At 43.2% G+C, this 13,629-nt stretch overlaps 1 protein-coding gene across 1 annotated transcript in view; it reads left to right on the top strand.

The window, feature by feature from the left end:
• LOC129763498 (irregular chiasm C-roughest protein-like) overlaps nucleotides 1–11,633 on the top strand; it is a 124,561-nt gene extending 112,928 nt beyond the window's left edge. The window contains exons 2-9 of the mRNA XM_055762622.1: nucleotides 1,146–1,663; nucleotides 1,728–1,879; nucleotides 1,946–2,323; nucleotides 2,390–3,038; nucleotides 3,113–3,249; nucleotides 3,322–3,578; nucleotides 9,962–10,197; nucleotides 10,256–11,633. Of these exons, the coding sequence (XP_055618597.1) occupies nucleotides 1,315–1,663; nucleotides 1,728–1,879; nucleotides 1,946–2,323; nucleotides 2,390–3,038; nucleotides 3,113–3,249; nucleotides 3,322–3,578; nucleotides 9,962–10,197; nucleotides 10,256–10,689 (2,592 nt within the window). The 5' untranslated portion in view covers nucleotides 1,146–1,314 and the 3' untranslated portion in view covers nucleotides 10,690–11,633. The remainder of the gene's footprint in view (nucleotides 1–1,145; nucleotides 1,664–1,727; nucleotides 1,880–1,945; nucleotides 2,324–2,389; nucleotides 3,039–3,112; nucleotides 3,250–3,321; nucleotides 3,579–9,961; nucleotides 10,198–10,255) is intronic.
• Nucleotides 11,634–13,629: the final 1,996 nt, after the last annotated feature.

Genomic DNA, 13,629 nt, shown 5'->3' with positions numbered 1-13,629 from the left:
TCCGATACCGACACGACGTTTTCACGGCAAGGTACGCATGAGACCCCGGCGGGGCCAACTATCAACCTGAGCGCTGTGTGTTGCAAATTAGAGACGAGCAGACGAAAAGTAAACACATTTGTGTGGAAAGCCAAGCTTGTTCGCTGCCTGTGTCGTTCGTTGTATAATGAATGCAATAAAGTTATGAGACCTTACCTTTTTATCTCTCGCGTCTCGCGCTACCGCGCGCCCCGAACCCCCATCTTGGCGTCTAAACTTTGCTTCAAATAGGTCGGGAAAGGTTAATCTTTGATGAATGGCTTTCCGCTCGAGTGAACGAGGATAATTAGTGTCCTTGTTTGTGTATGCTCGCAGGATGCAGAGATAGTGTGGGTGTGTCTGTTGTTTTATCATTCGAACTGATACGGTTTCCATTGGAAAATTTATCACCTCCAATCAGAGATCAAACGAGAGCGAGATACAGAGCATGATCTGATTCAATAATTGAACGTAATTGTCGGTACCGTAAAGTAACTCAGTACCGGATAAAACAGTTCGAATGTAGAATTGATGCGGATGTACTCTCGAACACCAATTTTACGATGATGTCATTCCATTCCCTTCGTCGGCATCTTCTTCTTTTTTTTCGGTAGTTGTAAGATAAACAGCTGTGTACGCGGCCTTAAAGCTCAGCAGTTGTTTTTTTTCTCCATGCTTTTTTTTATTGCCTTCCAATCGAATTTAAAGATTTTCCGTGCCAGAGGAAATTCGGCTTTTTTATGTTCAAACTAAATTCTAACACAACAAATCCACTTTCTTTGGGGGGTCCGAACAGAAGTCGACAGACTTCTGTTGCGAGAAGCGTCTTTTTTATGACACCTCAGCCCACAATCCATGTCACTTAACATTTGATTTACTGCTGGTTTATTTGTTCCGAATGCGAGAGTTCATTACTCTGTGCCGTTTGATTTTATGCGGCATTGAAATTTTACCGCTCGGCTCTGTCAGTGGCGGATGATGCTGCGTTTTTCACTTACTTCCACATTTTGTGTTTAAATTATCGAATTATTCTGTGCCACCGTGCATTTTTCTTCATTCTAGTTCGAATTTGTCTACGCATAGCATCTAACGAATCGTGAATTTTTATTTTATTTTTTTATTTAAAGATTCCGTTGGAATTCCTCAAATACTCCAGAAAATGATCCCGATTGTGATTTGGTCCTCACATCGGTAGCAACAAAGCGTTCCAAGACACATACACACAGGCAATCGGATAAAGCTAGTGTCATCGCGGCCGCAAAACTTGTACCATCTCCAAGTCACACTACCTTCAGGATGATGGCGAAAAGCTGTCAATTTTTGGTTCTTGTGTCCCTTCTCATCGCCACCAGTGGCGCAGCTAAGGTTGTGCATACGGGCAGCCAGCGCTTCGCGATGGAACCTCAGGACCAAACGGCGATCGTTGGCTCCAAGGTAACCCTACCATGTCGGGTCGAGTCCAAGGTGGGCCAGCTGCAGTGGACAAAGGATGACTTTGGTCTCGGATGGCACCGCAATCTCAGTGGTTTCGATCGGTACTCGATGGTCGGTAGCGATGAGGAGGGTGACTTCTCGCTGGAGATCTACCCGGTTATGCTGGATGACGAGGCACGCTACCAGTGCCAAGTTAGTCCCGGCAAGGATGGTAAGCTGGTTGATCTCGTAGGGGCGAGTTGCGCAATAAATAACACGTTCGGTTTCACCTACAGGAACACCCGGAATACGATCACGGTTCGCCACTTTAACAGTTTTGGTTCCACCAGAACCACCGAAAATTGTCCAAGGAGATTTTCTGGTAACAACCGAAGATCGGGAGATCGAATTGGAATGCGTTTCGGTTGGAGGCAAGCCCGCGGCAGAGGTGATTTATAAATCAACGATTTTTCGTTTGTCTCAATACCTAATCGTGAGTATTTTCGCTTCCCAGATTACCTGGATCGACGGTCTCGGAAACGTCATGACCAAGGGAATCGAGTATGTGAAGGAACCTCTCACCGATACCGGTCGATACACGGCAAAATCAATACTGAAGCTGACACCGAAGAAGGAGCATCACAACACGTCCTTCACTTGTCAGGCCCAGAATACGGCTGATCGTACCTACCGATCGGTGAAGCTGAAGCTTGAGGTTAAGTACGCTCCGAAAGTGAGCGTTTCCGTCATCGGTGGTGCTCTCGCCGGAGGAAGAATCTCCGAGGGCGCGGAAGTACGGCTGTCCTGTCGTGCCGATGCCAATCCGAACGATGTCAGCTACAAATGGTACATTGGAGATGAACTGGTGGTTGGAGATTATACGACTGAAATGGTAAGCCCTGAAATCGTTTTGCTTTGTACTCATATCTCTTACTCGTGGTGTTCGCCCCCCATTCAGATCATTCACAACGTCTCGAAGAAGTTCCATGACGCTGTCGTCAAGTGTGAAGTGCACAATGCGGTGGGAAAAAGTGAGGAGAGCGAAATCCTGGATATCAGCTACGGTCCAACCTTCCGTTCGCGACCAAAGTCGGTCGAAGCCGATCTGGACCGGCCGGTAGCGTTGGGTTGTGACGTGGACGGTAATCCACCACCGGAGATCATTTGGATCCACGAGGAGTCCAATCGCGTCATCTCAACTTCAGCTAACATTACGATCGTAGCCTCGCGGGAAACGGCTGGAAACTATTACTGCAAAGCAAGCGTGATGGGATTTCCAGAGATCGAGGCAATGGCGACGGTTTACCTCAAGGGTCCTCCCCAAATCAGATCCCAGCGGCAACAGTACGGCGCTGTGAACGATAACTCACAGATTCAGTGCGAAGCTGTGTCGATTCCCAAGGCTAAACACGTTACCTGGACGTACAACGGGCTGGAGATAACCAACGAAAACGACTACACGATCTTGGAAAACCATCAGCCGGAGGGCGTTCGATCGACGCTCATCATCAACAACAGTCAGAAGCAGCACTTCGGCATCTACAATTGCACCGTGCTCAACGATTACGGCATGGACTCGATCGAGATCGAGTTCAAAGTGTCCAAAGGTAATTTCGATCATTGCAAGTGGGGTGGTAAATGAGTTCATAATTATATTTTCGGTGTTTTGGTCCCTCGGCAGATACGATACTTCTTCCCGTAATCATCTTTGGCTCGATCGGTGGGTTCGTGCTGGTGATCATCATGATTATCATCGCTATGTGCTTCTGTGTTAAGAAGGGCAAGAAAAAGCTGCCACCTGCTGATGTTATTCCTGAGGTTGGTTCATCATGACTTCCACCAATATAAATTACCATACTTAAGATTTATTTGTCAATTTGTATTTCACAGCAACATTACATTACCGAGAAAGCTTGCAAGGAAAGCGATCGATCGTCGAATGTAAGTGATCTGAAGATTGATCGTGACCACGAGTACTCGGAGACCTGCTCCGGAACCGATAGCATAGCGACACGGCTGGCCATGAATATTCTGGGCTCATCCGGCGGGAGCAACAACAGTGGTAGCGGAAATGCTATCCCTGGTGGGGGCGGCGGCGGAGGCGGCGTTCCGCTCGCTGGCCCAGTGCGGATTCCGAGCGACTATCGGTATGTATTTAAAACTCCATAAAAATTCATAAAAGTTGGTTGTAACTGTTATGTCGTTGCGGTGGGGTTTACTGTTTTGTTTGGAGGTGTAGAAAAAAATTTGCCAAGTTCCCTATGATATCAACTCAAAGCTGTAAATGTATTGGTTCGCATAAATCGCACCATTGAAGGATAACAAATTTAATTGATCTCCTACTAGATATTTTTGTATAATAAATTTAACATAATAGGGTATTTCAATTGCTAGTCTGTAAGTAGGTTTACCAGTTAACGAAATCTGGGGTGATCTGGGGTGAATCTGGGTTGCGCATTTCGAAACGAGAGAATTTTGTTCGTTTCGACCACTTTGACTTAGCTTGGTTTACGAACCCAAAAATTTTACATTTCTCTACGAGACAAATTTTGCTCTAAATCTAGTACACTGAAAATTAATATTTGAAAAAGATACATAATACTAAAACCAATTCGATTTGAGTTCGAATTTTCTCGAAACGAGTTACTCGTTTCGAAATGCGCAATGCCACCCCTGATTTAGAAAACAGCATTCAATGTTTTCTTATCACCATCAGACTAGATCAAAACAATTATAGTTTACTATTACTTATATTGACTTATCATTCACAACAACTTCATAGGGGCACGATGATGGATTCATTCGACTAACCCGTCGTAATAACGTCCCCCTCGTTCACCGCTATCTGTTATTCTACGATCTCCACAGTTCGATCCTTCGTGGCCTTTCCTAATTGCTTCTTCCGGTTTGCACACCTCTAGTAATGACATCGTCCATCTTGTCCATCTGTTTTGTACTTCCCCGTCGTCTACCATGACCATCGATCCTTCCTTGACCGGTGCTACATCGTGGAACCACTTTGATCGATGAGTTATTACCGGCAAGTACTCATTTATCCAACGACTCCAAAAGGAATCTGGCTTATTCTTATGAGCTCTCAACTGTTCTTCAGAGCCTTCCTGCCATGCACTGGCGCTTTGACCGGTTGACGAACTCCACTGGAGCTAAGCTTCAAAAAGTTGACGATTCTTGCCCTTTACTGTCCAGGGGTAGAAACGTTAACGGTTGGGAATTGACTATATGACATTTGCGGACCTGATGGTGGGTTGAACCGCCATTGAGTGTTCGCGTCCGCAAAAGGTACTGCTCGTAGAAAGATTGATTTCCAATAACTCTTCTTCAAGCTCTTTGTTGACGCCTATGAGGTTCTGTGTACACCTCAAAATTGTTGACGGATTTCATCCTTCACCGTTCCATTATTTGTGGGCCAAAACTTTGAATGGTTCCAATGTACCAACAAGTTAGTGATCGGATGACTCTTGGGCAAAAATATTGGGAACTTGGTATCACGTTCCCCGTAATCTGCCGTAGCAATTCAACCATCCACGCGCATTAATTCATGTTCCTTCAGTACCGGAGAAATATTTGCCAATGAGCTTTTCCGGTTTAGATATTGGCGATTTTCTGAAGCGTTGCGATTCACCAATGCCTCCTCATCCGGATAACCATCTGATTGGGTAAGCCTCCAGTCTCTCCTCATCATTCTGCAACAGCTTCCCTTCGTCGTCGATCAACTTCCCGTTGAACCGATATACGTATGCCATACTCCGTATCAGTCATTCGTATCTCGAAATCGCGTCACAGCGATCATCGGAACGGATTGGTTCGCCAGTCGCAGCTCTTCCTCGGTTCACCCGTGGCCAAGTGGTTAGCGTCTCACATTATCATGCCGGGTGTTCGGGTTCGATTCCCGTTCTGGCCGGTGGATTTTTTCGTCCGAGAAATTTCCTTCCACTTGCACTGTGGTCACGCGTATTCCAGAGCATGCCCCTTGGAAGGCGTGTTCATTTGCGTGTTATTTGGCTTAAGAAATCTCAACTAAGTATTAATAAATGACGCTAGAACGTTAACGCTATTCAAGAAGAAGAAGCTCTTCTTCGGTCCCGTTCACCGTCGTAAACCTATTCGTTGGCCCATTGTCCTCCTTCGCCATGTTTGTCCTGGAAGCAACTAGAACGTATCGCGTTTGTCCTCGGTCGCGAATACGGAAGTCAACAAAAATTTGAAGCTCTAAATCCACATAGCAGGTGGTATCGTATCCTGGGAAGTAACATCGGGGTATTCTAACGTTATCCAACTCCTTGAACGTTTGTAGCCAGATCTTCCACCGTAAGAACAGGTCTTCAGGAATGCGATCGCCAATCCAACTTAGCTATCCAAACGTCCTGCAGCAGCCTTTTTTTCCCTAAATTACAGGCGAGCCGACCAGCTCTAAAGGGTACAAAATTTTCATTATGAAGCTCAGTATCATTCTTTGGAGAACAAGTTGCTCCAAATTTGGCGACGTTGGACGCCATAGTTATCAACGGTTGTCCTAACGAATAACGTAAGACAAACAGCAGATCGCTTTTTCTGATTCCAACTGGCAGGAATATTTCCCAAATAATACCGAAAAATGCGACTTTTCGTTCGCGAAATTCGAAGGTTATGTGCAACTATGGAGTCAACGGATCAGGACCCTTGAGGAGCATCATATTCAGCGATACGCCGTCTACTTTTGCGGCCGCATCTCAAACAACTCGTACCTTTCCAGGTTTCCAGGGTACAGTACCATACCTAACGTAAGCTATCAAGCGCGTCGCGGATCGAACTCTGCCATTTCCTCTGCTGTCACTACGTGGATGTAGTCCTTCGGCGCGTACTCTGCCACTTGTTGTCTTAGGCACTCGTAGAGCTTGTAGGATTGTTTTCAAGCCGAGGATTTTGCGTGCTCGTTAGCCCTCAGCTCCTTCCAAGTTGGGAGTTACAGCAACTCCAAGGCTTTCTGCCGAGAAAAAGTCCTGCACGTAGTCATGAAGGTCACGCACTGATGTATTCGCACATACGAGGGCGGTCCGATAAGTGCCAGTATCGCAAGAGATATTACTTGTGTAATACATTCTCGTAAACGCCTACTGTCAAAATTTCAGCCGAATCGGACTTGTTTTGACCGTACTGGAAGGGATAGCAGCGTTAAAAATGAAAAATATAATTTGACTATTTCAGTTTATATTTGAATATGAATCATTCAGTTGCGTAGTCTGCATGATCCTGCTGCTTCATGATGCATGGAGAGGTTCGACATGTAATAAGTTAGAGGCAAAGAAAAATATGAACTTTGGCACAGAAACCGATCATGACGGTTTTGGTTTTGGTTTGCATGATACACGCATGAAATGCGAACCGAAGCAGAGTTGTCTCGTTCTCTTTTGTGTCATGATTTGTAGCACGTGAAAACAAAAGAATGCCACAACGAAAGCAAATTATTCAGTGAAACGGTCAATCGACAAACACTGATCGTTGCACAAGATCGTATTCTTCCTTCTGGTACTGCTTCCCAATGTTTTGTTGCTTTCTCGACGCAACTTAGATTTGCAGCAGACGATATTTGTCCTGCTCATGCTGATCCCTTGCATGTTTATTTTATTTACCCGAAACCCACTCACCCGAAAGACTGTCACCCGAATGTAACAAATACCCGAATGCGACAGTAACCCGAATGTAACATCTACCCGAACTGACACTTACCCGAATGTAACAGTTGCCCGAATGCAACAATTTACCGAATGTAACATCTACCCGAATGCGATACTTACCCAAAAGTACCGGTTTACCCGATTTGTGTATTTATTTCTGATCAGTGTTATATAAAGATTATATTTGTCTCGTACGTTTATTTCCATTCAAAAAGTATTTTTCGTGGATAGTGCATTTTGAGAAATAGTGGCGTTGAATAAAATCCTTTTCAAAATAATGAATAGTGGAAGAATGCAGTTTTATAACGTAGGAAACACATAACGTTTAAGCAGTTTATCCATTCATATGGATGACGCACCCCGTTTACCAAAAAGAAAGCTGACCATTTTGGTACTCACGTATTATGGCACTGAAGTGCAATTTTGATTATGAATTTATTTTTTCGCAATAAAATTTATTTTGAGATCACTGTAATGGGGGCGCAATCCCCATCCTTCTCGCTAGCGCTCGGTCGGACCTGACTAAAGAATCGTCTCCTATGTTTCAAATAAACCGGGCAATCGGTGGAACACAGATTTGCTTGCGAGAGGCCGCCGCTTCCGACGACGGGTCGGCGGCCGACTCGGATTGTGTCATCTCGGCGGCTTGGTGCCGCCTCAATTCCTTATCCTCGTTAAATGGGGACTTCGCCCCCGTCCCGCCCCCGTGAAATAATAAATTCATGATTAAAACTACGCTGCGATGGTAAATACGTATGTACCATTTTTCTTATCTGTTCTTTTCATATTTTCATTTCAATTTTTTATGTCAAAGTCACTTGCTTAATGTTCCATAACCCTTGCTCATTTCTGAATGATCTCTTGGCCCTAAAGAGCAATACGGAAAGGAAAGAAGAGAGCATGTTAATTGTGCCTACACTAATTTCTAAAACTAACACAGCGAAGTCTTTAACGTCTTTTCCGAATTTTCTCATAATCATAATTTCTTATTTTACTTCGTAACTTCGTAACAGGAGATTCGACAAAACTCATTATCTGATTTGTCGGAATTTCTGCTTCTTCATTCGGGTAAATATTACATTCGGGAAAATACTACATTCGGGTAAATGTTACATTCGGGTAAACGTCGAATTCGGGTATTTGTTATATTCGGGTAAATGTATACAGGGAAATTTCGATATAACGTACCCTCGATATAACGTACATTTTACCTCGATATAACGTACACATTTCCAAAGTGTAAAGGAATTTTTTTTCAATTTTGTTTTTCTGATAGAACAATGAATTATCTGTATTGTGATGCTGAAACAAGATTTGTATCTTCAATCAATCCCGAAATACAGCTGGTTTTGTGATTCCGGATTCTAAATGAATCAAGCTTTAATCAACAGTACGAAGGGAAACATCATGAGAAAGGCTGGCTTCGTCTTCTGATTGAAGTTATTCATTAACTGTACTAAAACAGCAACACAATAATGTATTATAGACTACGTTTGTGAGTACTTTATTATGCTTCGATATAACGTACAATTCGATACAACGTACTATTTTGAAAATGAAATGTACGTTATATCGAAGTTTACCTGTATTCGAGTATTCGCTGCATTCGGGTAAATGTCCATTCGGGCATATGTTGCATTCGAGTATTTGTTACATTCGGGTCAATGTCATTCGGGTATGTGTTACATTCGGGTGAATGTGCTTCGGATAAACGTGTTTCGGGTGAATGGGACACAACCGATCCTTTGCATGCTTCAGTAGGTTGGTGAACTGCTGCTCACGTTGTTCTCCACGTTGAAGCTTTTTCTCGTCATTCTGGCGCTGCTGTTGGTAGGGGTAGTGTGGGTAAAGTGGTCACCTGCTTGTTTCGTAGTAGACCTATTGACTATTGACACCGTATTATTAGGCACCTTATGTTTGAAGAATTTCATGATTTTTGAGTCACCCTGTACTTCAGTGGAGCTGTCGCATTTAAAAATATAAATAAAAACAAAATTCCTTCTCTCGGTAGACATTCGGACGTAATTTTGTGCGTTTCGAATTTAAGGAATTTCTAGTGAAATTTACTTTATTTGACATGATATTTTCGACAAGTCAACGGTTTGGACGACTGTTCACATATTCTACGAGAGGTGAAAAGATATTTTGCTCAATTCCAGCGATTATTTCGCATATTTCGCATTTCGTTGTTTGGGGGGTAAAGTGGTCAGTGGAGGATTACTACTGACAATGTTCTGTTTTCAAAAGCTGATATACCTTATCACCTTCTGCTCCTAAAGGGGTCCCTTTTGTGGTTTTGACCCAGGATAAATATGCCCCCCCCCCCCAACCAAAGCCAAGCCTCATTAAGAAAAACGTTATGTGTTTCCTACTACGTATGAGAAAATTTCAATTACGAAAGCATGCTTTTTTCCGCATTGTACCATATGCAAATTATATGTCGCACCATTGTAGGACTACAAGTGTTAGGTACTCACAATCGGTCAATTGGTATTTTATGTAATAAATTTAATGTATAATAATGAAATCTGATTGACTTCGAATGCTGGTTTCTTATCACCATTAAACAAGATCGAAACAAAGATAAATTGCTATTGCTTATATTGACTTATCAGCAAGCAAACCATTTGTCATGACAATTGTCATGCGAAAATGCGAAAACAGAATAGAAACATACGGTATGAGGCATGATGTCGACGCCAACCTCTCTCAGTTTCTATTCTGTTTTCGCATTTTCGCATGACAATTGTCATGACAAATGGTTTGCTTGGTTACAACAACTACGTTGGGGGGCTCGATGATGGATTTATCGAACTGACAAATTACAATAATGAACTCTTGGTCGATTCCCACAGATACTCCGGGGATTTTGCCGACGGTCTCGGTCAACTGCAGACGAAGATCGGCCAAAGCAACGGCGGCTATGTGCCATACGTAGATTACGCACATGATTACAATATGCCGCTGCACGTGAACACGAAGATTCCGAACGGAAATCTTAGCCTGACACGAAATCGAGCAGAACTTCGACAGGATAACGGACTTCCAAGTATTGGAAGCGGTATGGGCACCTTATCGAACAGTTTGATGAGTAAGTATTTCTCAGCCTTTCCCTAAGGACGACAAATTATGTTTTACCCTCCCCGCAGACACATCGCTGATGACAGCTCCGAGCATAGACCCGCGCTACAGCGCCACGTACGGCAATCCGTATCTGCGAAGCAGTACCGCTCAGCTGCCGCCCCTTCCGCCGCCAAGCACAGCGAATCCGGCGGTAACACCCGCCCCACCGCCGTACACTGCCGGACGCAACCAGAGCTCCCTGCTCTCGATGGGTGTGAACCTGGGGGTCGGCAATGGGCTCAGCAGCGGCAGCATTGTTGGCATAACCTCAGGACTGACCAGTCCCGAATCGGTGCGATCCTCGTCGGGCATCAACAGCAGCAGTATGGATCAGTCATCCATCCAGCAGAGCCAACAGACGCCCATGATACCAACGTCCGGTGCGAGTTCCGGACCTGGTCAGTTCATTCTTCCAGCGAATGGTGACCTGCGAAAAGGTGCCCTAGCAACGCACGTCTAGCGTGAACGACCCAGAAGTCAGTTGTTATTCACTGCCCCCTCGGCATAGGTGTTTGTGAGCAGCTTGTACCCCCGCCCCGTTTAAGTCCGCGACCCTTGGCTTGGACAGGTACCGGCACTGAATCGATGAATGTGTACCCAAATGTGATACGTAGGATTACTTGTGCAGATAGCGATACCCCCAAGCATTAGTTCGACAAAATTTTGTCACCTCAAGAAACACACATTTGTTTGTTAATTATTGTTGCCAAAAAATTGTAAAAAATATCAAATTCTAAGGAAAGTTTCATGGATTCAGTGCGCCATTCTGTCTGTCACAAACGAGGATCGCCCTTTTGTAGAACCTACGTCCGCAACCCACCTCCACCAGCTGTCACCTGTATGTGTATGTAAGCTCAACCCGCTAATATCTTCCTCGCCGCCTTCACCGTCGCCAGTTGCCCCCTCCCCGTAAAACAAAACAACAATTTTCATGTGTATAAGAACGAAAAAATGCGTGGCCTTATTAGTCGAAACAAACAAAATGTAAACCAGAGAAAGATAGGAGATACAATCGGATAGCGTTTCTTTTTCTGGAACTTGTTCTTAGCGGAATCTACATTTATCGAAAATTCGAAATTTTATCGTAGCTTAACGAAAATCGGCTTGAGCTTTAAAACTTTTAGCAAAAAAAAAAATGAACAAAGTAAATCGCTGTAATATGAATAAAGAAACAAACGAAAACAAAAAAAAACAGAAGTTGTAATACATTCGAAGCAGAAACACACGAAACGGCTGATATTGTTGATGATAGTAAAGTTGCATTTGTGGTTTGTGCTTTTAAAAGTGGTTGCCGAAGCGTAAAATTGCAACACAGATTTAGCGAGGATGGAAAGGAACCTTGTTTCCCCCCTTTCACAAATACTCCAGAAGATAACCATACGCTGAGATAAGATTAGAAAACAAGATTTCATATACTTATTAAGTTTTTCTTTGCCAACCCCAACATGCCGATCCGATTACACAAAAACAGAAGCTCCCTCGCGCTCTCCGGGCGGAACCCACATAAGCTGTTCGGAATGCTTTCTTTCCTTTTAAATAGAACAGAGCATCGCTCAGGTACAATGCAATTACTGGCATCGTCGTATGTTTTCCAGCTCTCCGGAGAACAAAAAAGGCGAAGGCGAACACACATTGAGATGAGGAAAACTGACAGTCATTGCATTTGATGTGAAAAAGAGGACGCAGAAAAGGAACCGTAAATCTTCAAATCGAAACATTACAAAGATGATTAAGCATTAGGCGCGGCACGTCGTACTCCTGCCGTGTGAGTGTGTAATATACCAAATTATTTTACTATCGTTTAAGTTTTAAACAGAGAGAGCAAGAGAAAGGCAACTATTGCAGAGTATGAGATAAGAGCAAAGATCCCCCTTGACTGATAAGTAGTTATCCTTTGAAGGTATATATAAAGTATATATACATAGTTAGAGGAATAGATACCTAGTTAAATATTATACTGTTTACTCTAAGAGACGTGAGAGCGCAGAGAGCGCACGGAGAGAGTATATCAAATCTGTATCGAATACTAAATAGATAATGTACATAGCGAGGTTTTAACTTAAGTGCAGCGAAACTGAACGAAATGCAAATATTACTTTTAGTGATCTGAGATACTTTTTAGATAGTGCAAGAAAATGAATCTTTGTAAAAAACTGAAAGTATATTTCATTAGACACGCAGAAAAACCTGTCAATTGTACATATATATCAAACAGAAATCTCTATATAGGCCATAAGGATTTGAAGTCAATTGATTCTCATATAGATAAAAAGAAAAATAAACGAAACGCTGATTTTGACGAAAATTAACTTCATCTGTTGTCTCGAAAGAATGCCCCTGTTTCCTTTCTCGTTTACTCTTCACTTTCTGTTTTCAAGAGCTTTAAACTATTCAGTCCATTCGCCTACACTGCTCGTTTATCCGTATCTGTAAACGCACTTGTTTAGTTGGGAGAACTCACGGAGGATGGGTTCTCCGTGGAGGTACAACATTATAGTAGTAGTTATCGCAGCAAATAGTTATCAACATTTTGCCTGTATGCGTAAAAGTTCAGTGAGCTGACGACATGAAGAGATATCTTCCAATGCAGTCTTGAATAACCGAGCCAAAGCGTTGCATTTGTACCCACTTTTGTAGTCCGTGTTAGCAAAACGAATTTCGGAGTGTAAAAATGTATGCGAGTATAAAAGTACTGCCGACTTGCATGTATTTGCAATGGCGATTTTCCCAACTTTTTGGTTTCGGAATCTGTGTTGGGAAAACACATTCCGGTTTGCAAACGAGTGCATTAATTTTGCAATCCAGATTTCCCCATGCTCCATGCTTTTGAAGTCTGTGTTAGGGAAACAACCATTCATTCCAGCGATCGTGGTGCCTCAGTCGTTGCGCAATCATAACTGAGTGGATTTCTGAACGGAACTCGCTTATATACCGATTGGTGTGATAGCCTATTTCAAAAGCAATTTTAAGGTTATTGAAACAAGTTTTTGGATCAAAAATAACAAGTATATAACGTGTAGACATTTTATCTTTCGAATGAATGTTTATCATACCATTTCGTTCAGTTGTTTAGGAGTAATTAACGCTCAAAATTTGGTTCTCCGGCGTAACGCTTTCGTTTTCCAAACTTTAAACTTACCCCCCAGTATCGAAATGGAAGACGTAGTCCTACGTCAAAATCTGTATATAAGCGGGTGCCAGATCGGAAATCAACTTAATGATGATTGCGCTGTGGATGGAGCATATTCTCGCTGCCAGCCAAAAAATTTCGCGCTGCTTTACATCAGATTTCATATTTGGCGTCGTAACAATTTACGTAAGAAGGGGGAGGGGGAGGGGGTACTGACTCTTACTCAACCAGTTGGCTATATACTTTCTGATATTTTCATAAAAGGTTTCA

This window comes from Toxorhynchites rutilus, chromosome 1 (genome assembly GCF_029784135.1).
Source record: "Toxorhynchites rutilus septentrionalis strain SRP chromosome 1, ASM2978413v1, whole genome shotgun sequence".
NCBI classification, from domain to species: domain Eukaryota; kingdom Metazoa; phylum Arthropoda; class Insecta; order Diptera; family Culicidae; genus Toxorhynchites; species Toxorhynchites rutilus.
This window is presented reverse-complemented; position numbering and strand designations above follow the sequence as displayed.